Source organism: Xenopus laevis, chromosome 3S (genome assembly GCF_017654675.1).
Source record: "Xenopus laevis strain J_2021 chromosome 3S, Xenopus_laevis_v10.1, whole genome shotgun sequence".
NCBI lineage: Eukaryota > Metazoa > Chordata > Amphibia > Anura > Pipidae > Xenopus > Xenopus laevis.
This window is the reverse complement of record NC_054376.1, coordinates 53,980,820-54,001,372: the sequence shown is the minus strand read 5'-3', so window position 1 is coordinate 54,001,372 and position 20,553 is coordinate 53,980,820. Positions and strand designations below refer to the sequence as shown.

General features: G+C 37.0%; 1 protein-coding gene across 4 annotated transcripts in view; it reads left to right on the top strand.

Annotated features, from left to right (window-relative positions):
• znf280d.S (zinc finger protein 280D S homeolog) overlaps nucleotides 1–20,075 on the top strand; it is a 44,879-nt gene extending 24,804 nt beyond the window's left edge. For 3 of the 4 annotated variants that reach the window (XM_041588316.1, XM_041588314.1, XM_041588315.1), the window contains 11 exons: nucleotides 3,152–3,252; nucleotides 4,396–4,542; nucleotides 4,705–4,839; nucleotides 5,829–6,094; nucleotides 6,545–6,685; nucleotides 7,114–7,176; nucleotides 8,603–8,721; nucleotides 8,872–8,911; nucleotides 14,981–15,026; nucleotides 17,933–17,970; nucleotides 18,592–20,075. In XM_041588316.1, coding sequence (XP_041444250.1) covers nucleotides 3,152–3,252; nucleotides 4,396–4,542; nucleotides 4,705–4,839; nucleotides 5,829–6,094; nucleotides 6,545–6,685; nucleotides 7,114–7,176; nucleotides 8,603–8,721; nucleotides 8,872–8,911; nucleotides 14,981–15,026; nucleotides 17,933–17,970; nucleotides 18,592–19,129 — 1,634 coding nt within the window. In that variant the 3' untranslated portion in view covers nucleotides 19,130–20,075. The remainder of the gene's footprint in view (nucleotides 1–3,151; nucleotides 3,253–4,395; nucleotides 4,543–4,704; nucleotides 4,840–5,828; nucleotides 6,095–6,544; nucleotides 6,686–7,113; nucleotides 7,177–8,602; nucleotides 8,722–8,871; nucleotides 8,912–14,980; nucleotides 15,027–17,932; nucleotides 17,971–18,591) is intronic. The other variant, XM_041588317.1, reaches the window with a different exon arrangement.
• The last annotated feature ends 478 nt before the right edge of the window (nucleotides 20,076–20,553 follow it).

Genomic DNA, 20,553 nt, shown 5'->3' with positions numbered 1-20,553 from the left:
GAATGCTTGGGACCTGGGGTTTTCCGGATAACAGATCTTTCTGTAATTTGGGTCTTCATGCCTTAAGTCTAAAACATTAAATTAACCCAATAGGCTGGTTTAGCTTCCAATAAGGATTAATTATATCTTAGTTGGGATCAAGTACAAGCTACTGTTTTATTATTACAGAAAAAAAGGAAATCATTTTTACAAATTTGGATTATTTGGATAAAATGGAGTCAATGGGAGACAGCCATTCCGTAATTTGGAGCTTTCTGGATATCGGGTTTCCGGATAAGGGACCCTATACCTGTATTAAAGCAGCTGATGCAAGCTAATGTTATCCAACAGCAAGCTACATTTGAGGTTGAGAGTTCAGCAGCAAACTATTGACAATCACAAGGATACTTAGAGTTCAGCAGCAAATATAAAGGTGGCCATACACGGGCCGATAAAAGCTGCCGACAGACCGTGTCGGCAGCTTATTGGCCCGTGTATGGGGGCCCCCGACGGGCTTCCCCGATCGAGATCTGGCCGAAAGTCGGCCAGATCTCGATCGGATGGGATTAAAAATCCCGTCGGATCGCGGCCGCATCTGTTCGTTGATGCGGTCCCGCGATCCGACCGCCCGTTTGGTGAACGCTAGGATCCGATCGTTGGGCCCTAGGGCCCACGATCGGATCAGCCCGATATTGCCCACCTCAAGGTGGGCATATCGGAGGGAGATCCGCTCGTTTGGCGACATCGCCAAACGAGCGGATCTATCCGTGTATGGCCACCTTAAGGAAGCCATGTCTATGCAACAGCGAAATCAGCAAGAGACCAATAGGTTACTAATGTCTCAAATCAATGCACAGACAGATGCCAGTAAAATTGCATTGGAACAGTAACTTTAGGTTAACTGTCATTTACAGCAAGAAATACAGTCCTTGTCTGGAAAACTACAGGCATTGGACTTGTTCAGCCACCATTAAATGCTTGCAAAAAGGTACAGATGTCTCAACAAAAGATGACTGCTGAATACATTGAGGCATATCTAATTGTGCTTGAGCCAGTTGCAGAGAGAAAGAGAGAGAGAGAGAGAAAGGGTACTGATAAAACAGTGGGCTAAAATAACAGCACCCTATCTAATTGTAGAAGCCCAAAAGGCCTAGTATGATTTAAGTGCATATGATGCCAAGGACTATGTTAAACGGAAAGCTGAGATCCTGTCTTCCCTGGGAGTTAATATAACTATGCAGGGCCATTTTTTCTATTGACCACCAAGATCTCAGATGTATGACATTATTCACGTAATAAAGAACTGTCTACAGCCAGAGAAATCACCCAGATCACCAAGAGAGTGGCATTGGACAAGTACATCAGGTCTCTTCCAACCAAGATCCAGGGCTGGGTTGGACGAGGAGACCTTAAAGGAACAGTTCAGTGTAAAAAAAACTGGGTAAATAGGCTGTGTGAAATAAGTGGAAACCAAGAGAGCTGCAAAGAAGGAAGTAGTGTTCTGGCTATTATGTTACACATCCAGTCACTCCAGCCGTTATACATTACATTTTTGGCTAACTAACTACTCCTTTAAAGATATATAATAGCTGGTTGGATGATTTATTTGGAGAGGCACCTCCACAACACTCCAGACAAACAAATAGTAAGATGTCTGGCACATCAGTGAGACTTTTCATTTTAATTAAGAGAAAGAGAAGGGGGTTCAAAAAGGGATTCAACAGCGGAAACATGGCCAAAAGGGGTAGGTTAAACTAAACCCAGTTACTCATCCTGGGACCAGGGTCAAATACAGTGTTGGCAGTGCAATGAACTTGGACATAGAACAGCTGCCTGCTGCCTCACTACTGAACCAATGAAGCGTGATACCACCAAACCTCATTTCTTATTTGCTCAGCCCGTGTGTTTTGCAAAGACATGTTCCTGAGACCGAAGGGACGCTGTAAAGTAAATATAGAGGGTTGCAATGTTAATGCTTTACTATACTCTGGCAGTGTGCTCAGTCTGTCTAGTAAATGTCAACCATGTGAGCAGTCTAGTGGAAATGTGTATACATGGGAATGTTCAAGATTTCACTGCTATGGTTCTAGTTGGTACTTTCTGTCATGCAGTAGGGTTGGTAAAAACCCTTATATATGAGGTAATACTGGGAAGGAATTTTTGGTTATTTTTGCTTATTTTGGAGCCAGGGAAAACATAAAAGGGAAAGCATAATTAAGGCATAGCCTATGAGTCAGCTGAAATGAGTCCTGTAACAGACTCTGTAGTGGTATCCATTGGAGAACCAGAGACATTTCCCCTAACTGTACTTGTGGACTGTGTTTGTTCCCAATATACCAGATTTCTAGATTTCACATGATCATTTTGGGACTGCTCAATTGAGAGACCCCATGTTAGCAAATGCCAGGGGACGATATTAAAGGAACAGTTCAATATAAAAATAAAAACTGGGTAAAAAGATAGGATGTGGAAAATTAAAAAGGTTTCTAATTAGCCAAAAATGTAATCTAAAAAGGCGGGAATGACTGAATGTTTAACAGAACAGAACAATACTTCCTGCTTTAAGGGGGGCCACATGGGACATAACTGTTCTTTGAGTTTGCAATTGATCCCTAGCATTCAGCTCAGATTCAAAAGCAACAGTTATGACCCATGTGGCCCCCCTCTATTCACTGATTGGTTACAGCCTGGTAACCAATCAGTTGAAACCAAGAGAGCTGCAAAGCAGGAAGTAGTGTTCTGGCTGTTATGTTAGACATCCAGTCACTCCAGCCTTTTTTTTTGGCTAACTAACTATTGAAAGCATTTTTTATTTTGCACAGCCTATCTACACAGTGTGTGAACCTCACAGACTTCCTATTCAGAAAATCAAGACTGTTGTAAACAGATATTTAGCGTAGAAAAGAAATTATTATTTTTAACCCACTTTTTCCAATTGTAGAATATTTGACTTTTTTTTTATGTAAAATATTTAATTTTGTCATTAACACACAAACACTATCTGACATTTACAGATTCCCAGCTGACTTTTGGATGTTTAATAAACATTAACTTAAATGGAAGTTTTTATATTCTTAAAAAATAGATTTTTGTGATTGGTAATTGGTCTAAACAGTCCTTAAAATGTATATCTCAAATTGTAAATTATTCTTCCCCCCCCCCCTTTTTTTAGCCATTTGCAAGATATGTGAGTTATCCTTTGAAGCAGAACAGATATTGCTGCAACATATGAAAGACAACCACAAGCCTGGTGAAATGCCCTATGTTTGTCAGGTAAGGGCTTTAGTCAATGGTTTTGTGTGTTAAAAAACATTATTTAGTACAGGTATGGGACCTGTTATACAGAATGCTTGGAACCCGGTTTCCAAATTACATTTTTCCCTTAATTTGGATCTTCATGCTTTAAGACTGATAGAAAATAATCAAAGTGCATTTTGTGCCAGCATGGTTCTTATAACTGTATAATACTAATGGCCCTAAATACTGTAATCATTGTTAGATTTCATGGTGAAAATGAATAACATTTATAATGCACCAATATATTCAGCAGCAGTACTGTGGGGTGTATCTATCGAACTTGTAAATTACATGCAGATACTTACCAATATCTTTGAAGTAAAAGGATTAAAGAAGAAGGAAAAGGTAAAATCACTGAGGATGCCCAAAGTTAGGCACCCTCCAGTATTGTATATACCAAACTTTTTCACCAGTGAGCAACATTCAGATCTAAAAAGAGTTGGGGAGCAACACTAGCATGAAAAATGTTCCTGGGTGGTGCCAAATAAGGGCTGTGATTGGCTATTAGTAGCCTCTATGTGGACTGGCAGCCTATAGGAGACTCTTGTTTGGCAGTACATCTGGTTCTTCTGCAACCAAATCTTGCCTACAAGCCTGGAATTCAAAAATAATTACCTGATTTGAGGCCACTGAGAGCAATATCCAAGGGTTTGGGGAGCAACATGTTGCTCATGAGCTACTGGTTGGGGATCATTGCCCTAGACCGTTGTTCCTGTTAGAAGAAAACTGCAACGGGCCATGGTTCTTACTCTCTTCTTCCTCTACCCCGGGGAGGATGCATGCCCAGTAAAGTGAAAAGACTGACTTTTTTAAAGTTCAGCTTTTTACTCGACTGCGCATACGCACCCATGCAAGGAAAGAAACAGGAAGAGGAATAACTCTGTGGTGCTCACTGAGAAGAATTCAGTCTGGTTCAGTTTTCAGGAGCACTGGCTTCCTCCAGTGATTTCACTTTTCCTTCTCTTAAGAATTATCCTGGTTTGTACTGCTTGTACAGATTAGTAGTTGTATTTTACATAGGCAAAATGTAATCTGATTTGCAAGTAATAATATAATACTCCTGTATTTGTGCACATTTACAAAACCCATTGCACATTCATAAGGTTATTTATTTTTTAGGTCTGCAATTACAGATCATCATCTTTTGCAGAGGTTGACAGCCATTTTAGGTGTGCTCATGAAAATACCAAAAGTTTGCTTTGCCCATATTGCCTCAGAGTTATTAAGTGTGGAACACCGTATATGCAACACTACATAAAACATCAGGTAAATCAACATTTTTACTGCAAAACTACTGCCATATGCTTTAGTAGAGTAAATAGGATTGCTTTCATATTCTTTATGTATTACTGTAATTTTAGACATCATTTAGGCAACTGTGGAGTGATGCTTTTACAATTCTTAATATACTTTTTCCCTTCAATATAGAACAAAGGAGTATACCGATGTCCAAAATGCAGACTTCAGTTTTTGACTTGTAAAGAAAAAATGGATCACAAAACTCTGCATCATAGGACCTTTCGAAAGCCAAGACAATTAGAGGGCCTTCCTCCCGGTACAAAGGTAATTTGCAGTAAACTAATAGTTGTAAGTTGGAGTGATATCACCCCCATCCATTTTCCCCCCCAGCAGCCAAACAAAAGAACAATGTGAAGGTAACCAGATAGCAGCTCCCTAACACAAGATAACAGCTGCCTGGTAGATCTAAGAACAACACTCAACGGTAAAAACCCATGTCTCACTGAGACACATTCAGCTACATTGAGAAGGAAAAACAGCAGCCTGCCAGTAAGCATTTCTCTCCTAAAGTGCAGGCAGAAGTCACATGACCAGGGGCAGCTGGGAAATTGACAAAATGTCTAGCCCCATGTCAGATTTCAAAATTGAATATAAAAAAATGTGTTTGCTCTTTTGAGAAATGGATTTCAGTGCAGAATTCTGCTGGAGTAGCACTATTAACTGATGCGTTTTTAAAAAAACATGTTTTCCGATGACAGGATCCCTTTAAGGTAACCTGTAAACTGGTTTTTACTTCCCACCTACCTTGTGCTGCCAGTTTATTGAGGCACAAGAAAATAAAATCATTCACTAACAGGTGATGTACATGCTGTAGTTCATTTCAGTTAAACAACATTTTTCATGAAATTTGATGGTCACTGCACTGTAAATTTGCCACTTTACATGAGGCGATCTGGCTTTATCATAGTAATGTGCCATCATCTGCATTTTTTCATGATTTCTGCATGTAAAGTGTTTTATGTGCAGTGATCCCAATGTAAGTTAAGGGAAAATATTTACAAATTATTTGCCTCTCACAGGACATCTGGGCCAAATCTCCTTGTTTGTCATTGCCTTTTAGATGTGTGTTTTCTAATTCATTGTCCCTCAATTATAGGCTTATGATTTACATACTTGTTCTGTGGTTAAGATTTTAGATATGTTTAGGTGCAGATCAGAATTCTTTGTTGTTTTGCAAAAAAAATGTAGATGTGCTTTTTCAACAAAACTAATTCCCTTTCTGATGATTTTTGTCAACTGCTCTGTTGCTTCAGGTTACAATTAGAGCATCAGTTGGATCCATCATAAACAGTGTCTCTTTTCCTACCAATACTGTTTACACAAGTCCCCCATCTACTGCTCTTCAAGCATCTTCTACAAACAACAATACAAATGCTAAAATTACTCAAGTACCTTTAGTTAAATCAAATGCACAAAACACTAAACCAAAAGTACCACCTCAGACTCCTGAGAAGAAGCCAGCTAGCACAACTACCACAAAACGAATTAAGATGATCAATACAGCATTGCAAAATCTAAGGTGAGTTCTGAAAGGCACACAGATCCAAACAGTGAAAGAGCTGAGGGTAAGGTATATGCTGACTATATGCATTTATATATTTCTCAGATTGAACTGCTATATGAACACATAGCACAAAATGTTGTGTTTGGAAAAGCACTCTGGTTACATAGTAACTATAATTTTTCTTATAAAATCCTACCAGTTGATTTTAGTTTCACTAGTTTTTTAGTTATATATATGTGTGTGTGTGTGTATACATATATATGTATATTTATTTAGTGCTACATGATTCTCATTTAGGCTTTTGATAATGCCTAAATAAAATGTAACACTTTGGATGGTATATGTAACATATAATATAATGTTCAGCTTAACAATATCTTAGCTGCCAAATGGTACAAAGAATGTGGTTGAAGTTGATACTGAAGACTGATGTTGATAATTAACTTTTATGCTTTTCACTTCTAGGTCAATGGCTGGTTACCATAAATGTATTGAATGCCAGCTGGAGGTGAAAGATTTTGAGGGTCATTTTCACACATATGTGCACTGCAGCAAATGCAAATTTAGTACAAGTTGCAATAAAGCCTATATGAATCACATGGGTAGGTAAGTGGCTACATTCTATTTCTAAAAGTTTTTTGCATGTGTAGTTGGTCATAATGTCATTTATGTCATAGGATTTTGCCTGTTATAGTTTTTATATCAACAAATAACTTCAATCTGTGTAAAAGGCAAGATGGCAAAATTTTCACATTGGTGCTATTCCTGTTACTTATACAGACTGTTGGATGGTTATTTCCACGCAGAGATCTGGGTAACTAAGGCACCACTAAAGGTGCATGAAAAGAAGTGCAGGTTGCAATCTTATACACATGTTGGGGTCATTCCCTTTCCTGCAATTTGTCCTTTCTGATCTTACAAACTGTCATTTCCTTTTATTTTCCAAGAAAAAGTTGACACTTAAATGTTTAAATGTCAAATATATTTAAATTGTTATTCTAAAGTGAACAGACTTCTGTTTTTTATGTTTTTAGCTTTCATGGCAGAGGTTCCAGCAAACGGGCTAAGGGGTCAAAAAAAGCTCAAAAAGACAAAAGGTAATTTACAGATGAAAATAAAAATATTATAGTGATATTGTAGACAGTAATTATATCTGTAAACCATATGGAATATTGTGCAAATGTATATAATTTTGGGTAAACATAATTTGTTTTGCTTTTCTACAGCCCAGTTGCAAGTGCAAAAACTCTTTGTGCTTATTTACACTGCACTAGGGTCCAGAGAGTAAACATTTAGCACAAGTTTTCTTGTGATGGTGTTTTTATATATTATATATATTTCAAGGAAATTATAATATGGTCTGGTCTAATCATTTTACAACAATTTCACAAATTACTTAAAGTTGCAATATACCCTCTTGTTTAACATGCATTTAATGAATATGGCTCGTGCTGAACATATTTTTTTTGCATACAATCCATGCATAATAGACTTCTGTTTAGACACAGTTACATAGCAGAAGAGATAAAACCGATATTGGACAGGGATTATATGTTATGTGCTATGTAACCTGTGTCTTTTCTCATTTTTTTTCTTGCTTGAATGGCTGCCCCATGGCTACACATTAGCTTGTTAATAAACTATAGTAGTCTTTCTGAAGCAAACACACCACTTTTACCAGTGCATGCTGACAATATATTATATGTTAATTACTTTAAACCTTAAATTTCGTTTAAATTCTGTGTTACTTACACCAGGTCTCTTTATTTAGCAGCTCTCAAGTTTGCAATTCAGCAATCTGGTTGCTAGGGTCCAAATTAGCTTGGTAATCATGCATTGAATAAGAGACTTGAATATGAATAAGAGAGGGCCTGAATTGAAAGGCGAGTAACAAAAAGTAGCAATTTGTAGCCTTACAGAGCATTTGTTTTTTTTTTGATGGGGTCAGTGACCCTCATTTGAAAGCTGAAAAAAACTAAAAGAGGGAAAATAATTCAAAAACTATATATATATATATATATATATATATATATAAATAAAAATAATAAAGACCTATTGAAAAGTTGCTTAGAATTAGCAATTCTATGAATCACTTCTTTAAATACAATCCAAAATGAACTAAAGTATTGTTCTTAGAAACAGAATTGCTTCTGCCACATCCTCCTTCATAGAAGCTCTTAAATCTGATTTGGTTATTTTCATTGCTTGTATACTCCAAATTAAAATTATGTATTGCAATTTAAAGTTAATAGGAGTCTGTACATTTTTGGTGACTCCGACTCCAGATGCCTAAAATTTACTCCGACTCCACACGAAAAAAAACAGTTTAACAACAAAGAGTTTAAAAAGCTGCATTCACAAAGCTGAATTTTTAACCACTTTTACTTTATACCACTTACCCCCCCCCATCCAAAAGTCAACTCACAGAAGTGATTATATGACCAGCCTTGTTTTTTTTTGACTATTCCTAATGTGTTAACGTCATTAGTTAAATTCTAATGCATTTACATTTTGTTTCTCCAGGAGAATTACTCTGGTGTGCCTCAATTGTGATTTCCTGACTGATGTATCTGGTTTAGATGATATGGCCAAACATCTGAATGAAAGCCACACTCATTCTTGTCAAGTTATCTTAGAGAATGGTATGAAGAAAAATAATTTCTGTTTTAATGTGTTCATGTAATTTTTTTTAATCATTCATCATTGTTCATTTAATAGCTGGTATTGTAAATCCTAATCATTTTTTTTTTTTTTTTTTAAAGTAAATTCATATTTTTTTCTTTTGATCTCAGTTTCCATATTTTCCTCAACTCTTGAAGGAGACATGGCTAAGTAAGTTAGATTTTTACTTACTGCCCTTAAATACAACCACAACTATTAGTAGTTTGGCTTCTTGTTAATGGATATCAAGTAGTGTGTAGTATATTATTCCTTTAAGTAAATCTATTTGCTTGAATAATTTGCGTTAAGAGCTGCACTGTGCACGAAAAAAATTTAGCTGGAATCTCTCATCTGCTAAAATTGACGTGCTGATGCAAACATAATAAAGATAGTTTATTATATTAATACTTCATTTAGCTTTGCCTTTTTAATTTGTTGTAGTACATCTTTTTCTATTGTATATTTTTTTTATCCTGTCATGAGAAAAATAATTTTAAATTCTTTTATAATTGAATGCTTTTAACTTGTGTGCATGTTGATATGCAATGCAGGGGGAGGTATTGTATTACATATGCATGACACAATTGCTTCTACCTCATCACAGACCATACTGCATCTTGAATTCTCTGTCAGCTCTGCTTTTATGCAGCACTGCCGAAGAATTGTTTTGTAACAGAATAAATAGGAGGCATTGGGAAGCGAAAGAGATGGGCAGGGTTTTTGCAGAAATATTTAATAAATCGGCCTGATACACTTCTTTTTTAAGCACAATCCTATATTTAAAGAATAATCATTGGTACATTCTTGTTTCTCACACAAAATGTCTCATTTTAAGCTGAGCAAGTAAAGCAGAACCTGAACTTGATAAAATAATTATGCTCTTAGCTTTAGGAGGTAGTATACCCCCATCTCATTATTAATGCAGTGAATACTTTTGTGCGAACATACTTTTACCCTTTTATTTTAATTAGGAAATATGTCTGATTTTTTTCTAACTTTTTGCACTTTAGCCGCAAAAAAGTAGGGATGCACCGAATCCACTATTTTGGATTTGGCTGAACCCCCGAATCCTTTGTGAAAGATTCGGCCGAATACCGAACCCTAATTTGCATATACAAATTAGGGGTGGGAAGGGGAAAACATTTTTTACTTCCTTGTTTTCTGACAAAAAGTCACGCGATTTCCCTCCCTGCCCCTAATTTGCATATGCAAATTAGGATTCGATTCGGCTGGGCAGAAGGATTCGGTCGGATCCGAATCCTGATGAAAAAGGCAGAATCCTGAAAGAATCCCGAACCGAATCCTGGATTAGATGCATCCCTACAAAAAAGACACCCATAGATTCCAACGGGTGGACAATTTTGTTGCAATAAATATAGGTTGTTTTTTGCCGTTTCACTTAACCGAAAATTTTAGAAGCAGCCAGAAATTTCCCAAATGCATTGAAGTCTATGGACGACACATTTTGTTTAACAAGCGACAAATTTTTTTGACGCACAACAGCACTTCTCTGCACAAGCCCTATTAATTAAAACAATGTTGAAAAAGGTTTAACCGACCTTTATCATATTTCAACATTTTGCGTTTATCTGCTGGCAGAGAATTAGCCTGGTGTTTGGCATTAGCCTAAAGGTGGCCATACATGGGCAGATAAAGCTGTCGATATCGGTCCTTTATATATATATATTTTGTTTCTCAGCCATTGCTCAGGCTTTTTTATTCTGGTAGTGCTTTAAATGATGTATTTTATGAAAAAGTATTCCATCAGTACATTAAATGCATATCCCCCCCCCCCAAGTCTTCCTTTTTCCGTAATTTTTTACTTAGGAATACGTGGTGAGAACTTAAATGAGTAAATCTGAATGATTAATAAATAATAAGTTTAGCAGAGTTTATAGAACCCAATATGTTAAGGCTAAGGCCACACTAGGCGATAGCGCCGCGATTTGACTCGCGGCGACTTTTCGCCGCGACTTTTAAGCCGCAATCGCTGGGGAAACTTTTGCGCTGGCGTCTATGGGGAATCGCGAAAAATCGCCAGCGTAAAAACACATGCGCCGATCTTTTCTCTACTGTCGCTCGAAATTGCCTCGCTAGGCGATTTCGAGCGACAATAGAAAAAAGATCGCCGCGTGTGTTTTTACGCTGGCGATTTTTCGCGATTCCCCATAGACGCCAGCGCAAAAGTTTCCCCAGCGATTGCGGCTTAAAAGTCGCGGCGAAAAGTCGCCGCGAGTCAAATCGCGGCGCTATCGCCTAGTGTGGCCTTAGCCTAAATGTCTTAGGAGAACAATGTCATGTATCATGTTATTCATGATTAATATCCTCAAGTCAGAGTATACGGTAGCTTTTGCTGATTACCTTGGACTTTAACGCTGCCACGACAAATTGCAGTTGTTACAATAGTTTTTTTTTTTTTTTTAAACAGACCTCTTTTAAAGGTTGGATAAATGTTAAATTTAATGACTATACAAGGCAATATGGAAATCAGGCAATTTTGCTATCTTTTGCAACATTTGTTTTTTAACTTAACTGAGAAAATCAATGAATTGGATGTTGAGATAAGCAGTATAATTAACAACCATTGTCAGCGCATGTAAATAATTTATATTAGTTCAGGGAATTCAATCTGTACATATTTTTTTTCTTATATTCATTGCAGAAATTGAGCGAATGTTTTCAGGGTTATTGCTAAACTAGATTATTTTCTTGTCCCTCTCCTAATTTTTAGAAATAGATTAAAGTATTCATCTGATTTGATTGTTCTACACAGTGGTCTTTTAAAAAGATAAAATAAAAACTGTGATAAAGGTTGTGAATGGAAGGCAAAAAATCTGCAAGTATGGGAAATCTGTTATCCAGAAGGCTCTGAATTATAAAAAAAAGGCCTCCTCCCATAGACTCTATTTTATCAAAATAGTCCAATTTTTTAAAAATGTTTTCCTTTTTCTCTGTAATAATAAAACAATAGCTTGTACTTGATCCGAATTAAGATATAATTAATCCTTATTGGAAGCAAAACCAACCTATTGGGTTTATATAATGTTTACATGATTTTCTATTAGACCTAAGGTATGAAGATCCATTATCTGGAAAATCCCAGGTTATCCAAGTATTCTGGATAATAGGTCCCATACCTGCTCTCTAAAAAAGCACTAAAGCAAATACCCATTTCAGAAAGAAAGAGTGATAAACAAGTTTTAGCCTAAACATTTATTACAAAAAGAAATTTACTGAAATTGCAGATATATTTTAGCATGTGGAACATATCCAGCTCATATGGAATTTTTGTAGTTGCAGGTACTTACAGGGTAGCTCACCTTTAATTTCCCTTCCCTTTAATGTAAGGAAAGGGAAAATAGGTGTCAGGTCCTGCAATCAGTGGAATGATGATCAGGTGTGTGTGTGGGAGGCCCTGCTAGAAATCTGAGTTCTCTATCCAAGTCTGATCTTAAAGGACAAGAAAATTCTATTTCACACCAAAATGTTCCAAGTTATTGAATTCAGTGTTGTAATGTAACAAAATTATTGTAGAATCCACAAGCATGTATCCCTAGCATGTAGAGCTTCAAAATGTGTTCATGTATCTTCTTGAGGGATAGGCTAGCGCATTGAAATCACCCTACTCATTATATTGTCCTCAGGAGTCTCATTTAGGTTATTTTTAATTCTATTTACAGCAGGCCATGAAATATATATTATTTATACAGGTATAAGATCCGTTCTTCTGAAACCCACTATCCAGAAAGCTTCAAATTACGGAAAGGCCGTCTCCCATAGGCTCCATTTTACCCAAATAATCCAAATTCTTAAAAATGATTTCTAATAATAAAACAGTACTTTGTACTTGATCCAAACTAAGATATAATTAATCTTTATTGGAAGCAAAACCAGCCTATTGGGTTTATTTAATGTTTACATGATTCTCTTGTAGACTTAAGGTATGAAGACCCAAATTACAGAAAGATCCATTATCCGGAAAACCCCAGGTCCCAAGCACTCTGGATAACGGGTCTGATACCTGTACTGTGAAGTTCTTTTTTTTATATTTTTTTTATTTCATTTTACAACAGCTGCTTCTGGATGGATAATTTACTGTACTTAACATATAATATATATATATATAGTATAGCATATTTACGGTACTTAACATTATAATCATATTTATATTCATTTATATTATTATTTACATTTAAGTGAATTTCTACTCAAAAGATTGAATATTTTAAGGGGCAGATTTATCATGGGTTGAATTTCGAGTTCATGGGAGTTATTTAAAACTCCCATTGACTCCTATGTACTCAAAATTCAAACAATTGTGCAATTTATTAAAAAAAAAAAAAAATCACATTTTTGAAACTCGGGTGAATAGGATCAATCCGCAAACTCAAATGAAATTTGAATCAAGTTTCTTCTCCGAAAAAAACTTGAATGTCAAGAAGGCTGCAAACAACTCCAAATTGATCCCAGGTGGTCTTCCATAGGCTAAAACAGCAATTCGGCAGGTTAAGGGCTCTTACACACGGCCGTTCCGACCTGCGCTCCCCTGCGTTCCGTTTTTTGGCGTTCAGCCGCAGGGGAGCGCAGGAATAGACGCAAGTCATTATTTGAAATGGGGCTGTACTCACTCAGGCGCGTGTAGGCGCCGAACGCAGGAAAAATGCAGCATGTTGCGTCTGAACCTGCGTTCGGTGCCTACACGCGCCTGAGTGAGTACAGCCCCATTTCAAATAATGACTTGCGTCTATTCCTGCGCTCCCCTGCGGCTGAACGCCAAAAAACGGAACGCAGGGGAGCGCAGGTCGGAACGGCCGTGTGTAAGAGCCCTTAAGGTGGCAATAGTCTTAATTTGAGTATTTAAAGGGCCAGTGTATGATTCATTTTGAAAATAGAATTCAATTTTTTTTATTTTTTTTTAAATCGAATTTTAACAATTCCCTAGTCGATTTTCACAGTTTTGGCCATAAAAAAAATACTTTAAAAATTCAAATTCGAAATTTCAAATTTTTACTTCGACCCTTGATAAATCTGTCCCTAACTGTCCCTAACTGATTTTGCAGTGTGTTCCTTTTAAACTTAAAGAAACAGTAACATCAAAAAATGTAACTGATCTGTTTGCTTTGCTAGTAAATATAGTTCATATAAACAAGCTGCTGTGGACCAATGGCAGAAATTGAAAAACGGCTATATGGCACAGGTTAACTAATGGATAACAGATAACACAATTAGACAGACAGCGCTTATTTGCTGTCTGCTGTGTAACTTGAGCTTTTTCTCCTTTGAATGGCTGCCCCCATTGCTACACAGCAATTTATTTATATAAACAATTGTAGTGTTTTTAAGCAAACACAGCAATTTTACCAGTGCAGGGCAACACTGCATTATATTTTAATTACTTTAAAACACTTATTTTTTTACGTTACTGTTCCTTTAACACCTACAAATCCATATAATAAATAAGCAGTTCAGAAGTGCATTGCATAGCAAAATAGAGACTAATTTATCTATAGTTTGCTGGTTCTACCCAATAATCCCAATATATAATAAATCCCCTGTAGCATTTTGTATGGTGATTATACCACTAGAAGTGCTGTGGATACTAAGATGCAAACTTGTGTTTAACCAGCCTCAGACAGTAGCAGCTTAAACTAAGGACCAAAATACACGGACATTTGTGATTGCTGTGGTTGTTTTGGGGATTTTCAAAAGATAAATGTAAAAATACAAATCTAGGTCATGGTAAGATAACTGCTAATTGGTTTTCTGATCCTGGATCTACCTCCCTGGTTATTGGACATTTCCTTCTCTGCCACGAGCCTGGTGTCTTTTTTTGTACCATCACTGAAATGATAGTAGATTACAAAGACATATGGCTCTATTGTGCTTTTCTGTGTGAACCAACAAATCTCTTTGTGGTTCAGCTGGATCACAGTCATTTTCAGTTGAAGACCAGCAGAGTTCAAATTTGCAGTGTTTACTATTTGTCTTAAGTACTGTGCATGCCATCACTGTGTTATCTAGTCTGACTGCTGACGTAGCAACAAGGAGGTGCAGTTATGCCCACACAAAGATCACTTCATAGAGCCTCAGAATACTTCACGTTTTCATAATTTGGCACGAGTAAAAATGGACCCACGCTAGATTGGTTTGTTTGTTTTAATCAGGTCATTGGTGTTCAGAACCCTTAGTGATCACTTTTTGTAATAATCCAGCATTCTAATTCCAGATTTTCTCTTCTAGATCAAGAAATGAATCTTCAGTAGGAGAGAGGCAAAAGTATTGCAAGGTGACTAATGCCTATAAGAATTAGATCATTTGTATAAATTGAACTTGTTATTAAATATTTGAGGGCATGCCGTGAAGTCTCTTCAGTACAAGTGCCGTACAACTAAATGAGAAGGTCACAAGTGTCTGAGGACCAAAATGATTTGGTAACAGAGCAGAAATTCTGCTCTGTTACCAAATCATTTTGCTTCTTTAATTAATTTCTTAGTTGTTGTTTAAAGCAAAATATTTTACACAAGATGAACGATGTATTATTTTTTCTTTTCATTCATTAAAGGGTTTTATGAAATAAACATGCTTAAACTTGTTCCAAAATTTACTCATAGCTTTTAAAAAAATGTTAGCGTTGAATTAGTGCATCTTCCTTTATTGCAGGGGTCCCTTCCTGTAAACTGGCCATAGACGTATTGATTGTACGAATCATCAAACGATCGGACTTCCCCCATCTCCCGACCTGCCACTAACCAATTCCCATCAAATAAAGTAGAAAAGAACAGATCAGCCGATGTTCTGCCCCTGACAGCAATCGTACGAAAGTTATGTCCGACAAAAGCTAGTGACAGTCTCCCACTGAAAATCGTACAAAAGGCAATACATGCAGAGATATTATCGGCAGCCGACAGAAATCTCCATCGGACGAAAAATGTCAGGTCTCTACACACACAGTCCGAAAATCGTACGAATCCTCGATTAGTACAATCAGATCTTTGCGTCTATGGCCAGCTTTAGCAATCATTTTACAACCACCGACAGAGCTGCAGAACCCTGCCCATGTTTTTCTTATTTTATTACAGTATCTGGAAGTTGTATTTGCAAGAAGAGATATGAGAATAAGACATTGCCTGCCTTGCACCACCCTTAACTAGATCCCCTTAAAGGAGAACTAAACCCTAAAAATGAATCCACTTTTTTTGGATTCAGCCGAACCCTCGAATCCTTAGTGAAAGATTTGGCCGAATCCGAACCCTAATTTGCATATGCAAATTAGGGGTGGGAAGGGGAAAACATTTTTTACTTCCTTGTTTTGTGACAAAAAGTCACGCAATTTCCCTCCCGTCCCTAATTTGCATATGCAAATTCGGTTTCGGTTCGGCCAGGCAGAAGGATTCGGCCGAATCCGAATCCTGCTGAAAAAGGCCGAATCCCGAACCGAATCCTGGATTCGGTGCATCCCTACTAAAAATGCCATATTTTAAATGCTGAACTTATTGCACCAACCTAAAGTTTCAGCTTCTGAATAGCAGCAATGATCCAGGACTTCAGACTTGTCACGGGGTGGGGTCATCAGCTTGAAAAGTGTCTGTGACATTGACATGCTCAGTGGGCTCTGAGCAGCTGTTGAGAAGCTAAGCTTAGGGGTCGTCGCAAATTATCAAGCAGAAAATGAGGTTGGACTGTAATATACATTGATGCTACAGGGCTGATTATTAAATTCTGATGCTAGTTGCACTGGTTTCTGTGCTGCCATTTAGTAATTATCTGTATTAATTACTAATCAGCCTTATATCATGAAATTTACATTCTATGTATACTGTATATATACTGTGACAGCAGCACAGAGCATTTGCAGTGAATCAGCAGAAAAAAAGATGGGGAGCTACTGGGGCATCTTTGGAGACACAGTTCTTCCCTGCTAAAGGGCTGTGGTCGCCTTGGGCTGGTACAGAAGCACAAAACATAATGTACAACATTTCTAGCTACTTCTTTAGTTTAACTTTCCTTGTCCTTTAAGGGCCCCATTTACTAACAATTGAATTTGCGATTGTTTCCAAAATTCAAGATTTATTGAGTGTAAAAACCATGAAAACCTTTTATACCAAATGTCTCCAAATAAAAGTTGTCAAGGCTTTAGTTTTCCTTTAACAGATTTCCATTCCTACCTCAGCTTAGTCCATGCAAATGGCTTTCAATTGTGGACAGTGCTAAGGCAAACTGAATTTCATTCTCTTTTCCAAAAAGCAAGAAAGATGTTTGTCAAATAATACAACCAGCTAGGGGGAGCATGCGCACATTTGGCAGCTCTTTGGGGCAGCCTGATAATCGTGCACATTGGTTGCTAAGGTGTCAGCAACCAAGTAAACTGCAGCGGATGCTACCCACAATTATAGAGAACAGTTTCAACCTCAACGGGGTTGTTCACCTTCCAACACTTTTTTTCAGGTCAGTTGTTTTCAGACACAGTAGAACCCCCACTTTATATTTTTCAGGGGACCAGGAGAATAGTATGTAAAATTAGGGAAATTTGTTAAAGCAGTTTATTCTTCAAGTACTTAAAGGATATAAGAACAGGAGTCCATTTTACTTTGAAATACAAAAGTTACTGTGTTAACAACATGGGTTAAGCATTGAAGCATTAATGTTACACTGTGGAACAACATACACGGCCTCTCTCACATGCACAACCCACAGCAATAAGTGATTTGTTGTATGATTGTATGAGGTGCAGACTAATTGGAGTTGACTATTTACAGGCAGAACCATAGTATTCACCTGTTTAGTATTTTAAACCTTTTTATTTCACTATTAACATTCACAAACGAAAATGTAAAATCTGGGAAAACTTAATAGGGTAGTTAAAATTGAGGTTCCACTGTAATTGCAGAATCCGCACCGGGATTAAATTTAAATTTTAAAAATGGTCATAAATAAAACATGGAAAGCAATTGAAAAAAAGTTTATTTCTGGTGAACAATCTGAAAATAACTGAACTGAAAAACATGTTTGGAAAGCAAACAACCCCTTACAATTAAAAAATAAATGCTGTAGCAGTTCTGTATTTATATACACTGTGTTAAATGCATAGAAGTTGAGCTCTGGTGAATTAAACTTAAATATGATTGTCGGCTGCATGGTAGCCCAGTAAGATTTGAAATCATTAGACTAGTAATCACTGCTTCTGTGTTTCAGATAATGCTATATGATGCAAAGACCTCAATAAACCAAAGGTAAATATGCAGGGCCGGATTTACATAGCGGTCGCCCCTAGGCCCACTGCCGTTTGTCCCCCCTGTCCCCTACCCTTTATTTATGCAAATTTTCATGGAGATTGTATCTCCTGCGCATCCCCAGTGTTTTTGAACCAATGTGGGTGTGGTTGGGCAGCATGCCACCCCCCTAAAATCCTGCCACCCTAGGCCCGGGCCTAGGTGGCCTTTCCACAAATCCGGGCCTGTAAATATTCCCAAGTAATGACACATATATTTGGTCATTTCAGCAGAAGTATTAAAATAGTAATGCTCTCATTGTAGTGTGACCAATACATTTTGCATAGCTGATCTACATTTAAAATAAACATGTTTATTATTAGGCTTTCTTTCCCTCTGTCTGGTTTGTGTTTGATTGTGAGTCTTGTATGTATATAGGAGGCCTTGACATTTTTATTTTAGATTCTTACATAAAATTGGGCGAGGGTATGAGTAAATTGCTAACTTTTCTACTTTCAGTAGTTCTTTAACAATATTAAAAACTTAACCCCCTGAAAACTATTTTGGAATTTCATGCTTGTGTTCTTAAATTATACATAACAATTTAACCAGTTTCTTGTTTAATGGTATTGTCTTTTTTAGCAAAGGAGAAAAAACCACTATCACGACAATTGAAGAAAGTGGTACTTCTGAAAGTAGCAAGATGAGTGATCAAAGTAGCTTCTCCTCACATGACAAACATGTTACACCTGTGGAGCCTGTGAAAGATTCTGTGAGTACTGTAAAAGAGGAAATATCGAACCGAGATCTTACTTCAGAGACGGACCAGAACTTGGACAATACATGTATTGGTGACACCTCTGACCAAAGCAAAGTATCTTTGGAAGATGATAGGCTGGACACAGAGAGTTGTAAGCCAAACTTTGCAGGTGAGGAAAACTGTTTTGTGCAGTTTTTGAGAAGAAGAGATGAACCCAAATCCATATGTTCGGATGTTAGTGAGCAAAGCAGTGTTCATCTGGAACCGTTAACACCTTCAGAAGTTCTTGAGCACGAGGCCACAGAGATACTACAGAAAGGTACTGTCACTGCTTGTCATCAAATTGAAGCACCTTGTGAGCAAACTGATGACACTAAAGAACATGCTGAAATGATCCCCGTTTTTGAAACAGACTCTTAAAGAGGAAAACTAAGCTATTTTTGAAGAAGGTTGCTTTGGGTAGTGCCCTGGCAATGCCACATTATGAATGTTTGTGTTAAAAGAGTGGGGTCAGCAAGGATTAATGAACTACTTTTCCTAATGTATTGGAAGATTTCTGAGTAGAAGCTATGTTACTATCAGTGTTAAAATGTATAGTGCTAGCTAGGGCGGGAAGGAAATACCTTTGCGAGGGGCTGGACATTTTATAAACCACCCTTTTAGTATTCGTTCGTAATTAATAAGAAGGGCTTGGTTTCTGTCCTTCCATGTTATTGAATGACATACAATTTGTGACAAATGAAGCCTTGATTTTTCAAGAGCTTACTGGAAGAAACACAAGATATTATGCCAGAAATCATATCCGCTTTTAATATCTATGCACCTCCGCACAGGTGTAATCCTGCCAGTCAAGTCTTATTTTAAAGCTTTCAGTGAAAGTGAAAAATGATTGCATTATGGATGTGTATATAAATCTAAATATATATGTGTGTGTGTATACATACAGGTAGGAATTATTCATACAGCAGTCATCAGTTTTCTTTGATTGTTCGCCAACCAATAGAGTCTCTACTAAACTCCAAAGTAGATTACAGAACTTGGCACACTATACTTCCATCAGCAAAATGCTACATATGGAGATATGGCTTGCAGAAAAATTGCAGATTGAACATCGAACTGCATTTGTTTTTGCAACATTGGTTAGTTCATCTGAATATTCAGGATGATTGTTATGGTCTAACTTTGCATGTACCTTATAGACACAGGAATGCGTTTTATAATAGTAGCTTGCTTTAGTACTAACATCTGTGATAAAACTACTAGTATCTAGTTTGAGATCATGAACTTAGATTTGTTTAAAATGTTCTATTGTTTTAAAATAGGTTTATGCTGGAAATATTACTTTTTAAGTAAATATTTGAAACAACTTTTTTTATGCTTAAGTTGTCTTGTTGGAAACAGTTGTTAAAGAAAAGAAGGTACAGATATCAGTATCTGGAAACCCACTTTCCTTAAAGCTCTGATTCACATAAAGGCCATTTCCCATAGACTCAGTGGTTCCAGTGACTACTTTGCCTACTTTGGTCTGTTTTTCAAAAAGGCTAAAACATAGCTTTTATGAAATATATTTAACATTACACAGGCCAATGTTTCAGTCCTCATCTTACACCTTTCTCAAGACATTCAGACGGTAGAAACCGACTTGCTTAAACTGTCTGCATATTTTAGCGTGGCCTTTCCTCTTTATAGGAGACCACAAGGACAGAAAAGTACATAAACACCTATGACATTCGAGTGACCTTGGATAACTACATTGCTGCCTCCACTCGTAAAAATAGAAAACTATAGCACATTGAGTTCAAAAAGTGCACTTAAACATCCCACATTTTGGGCAGCCAAACTCT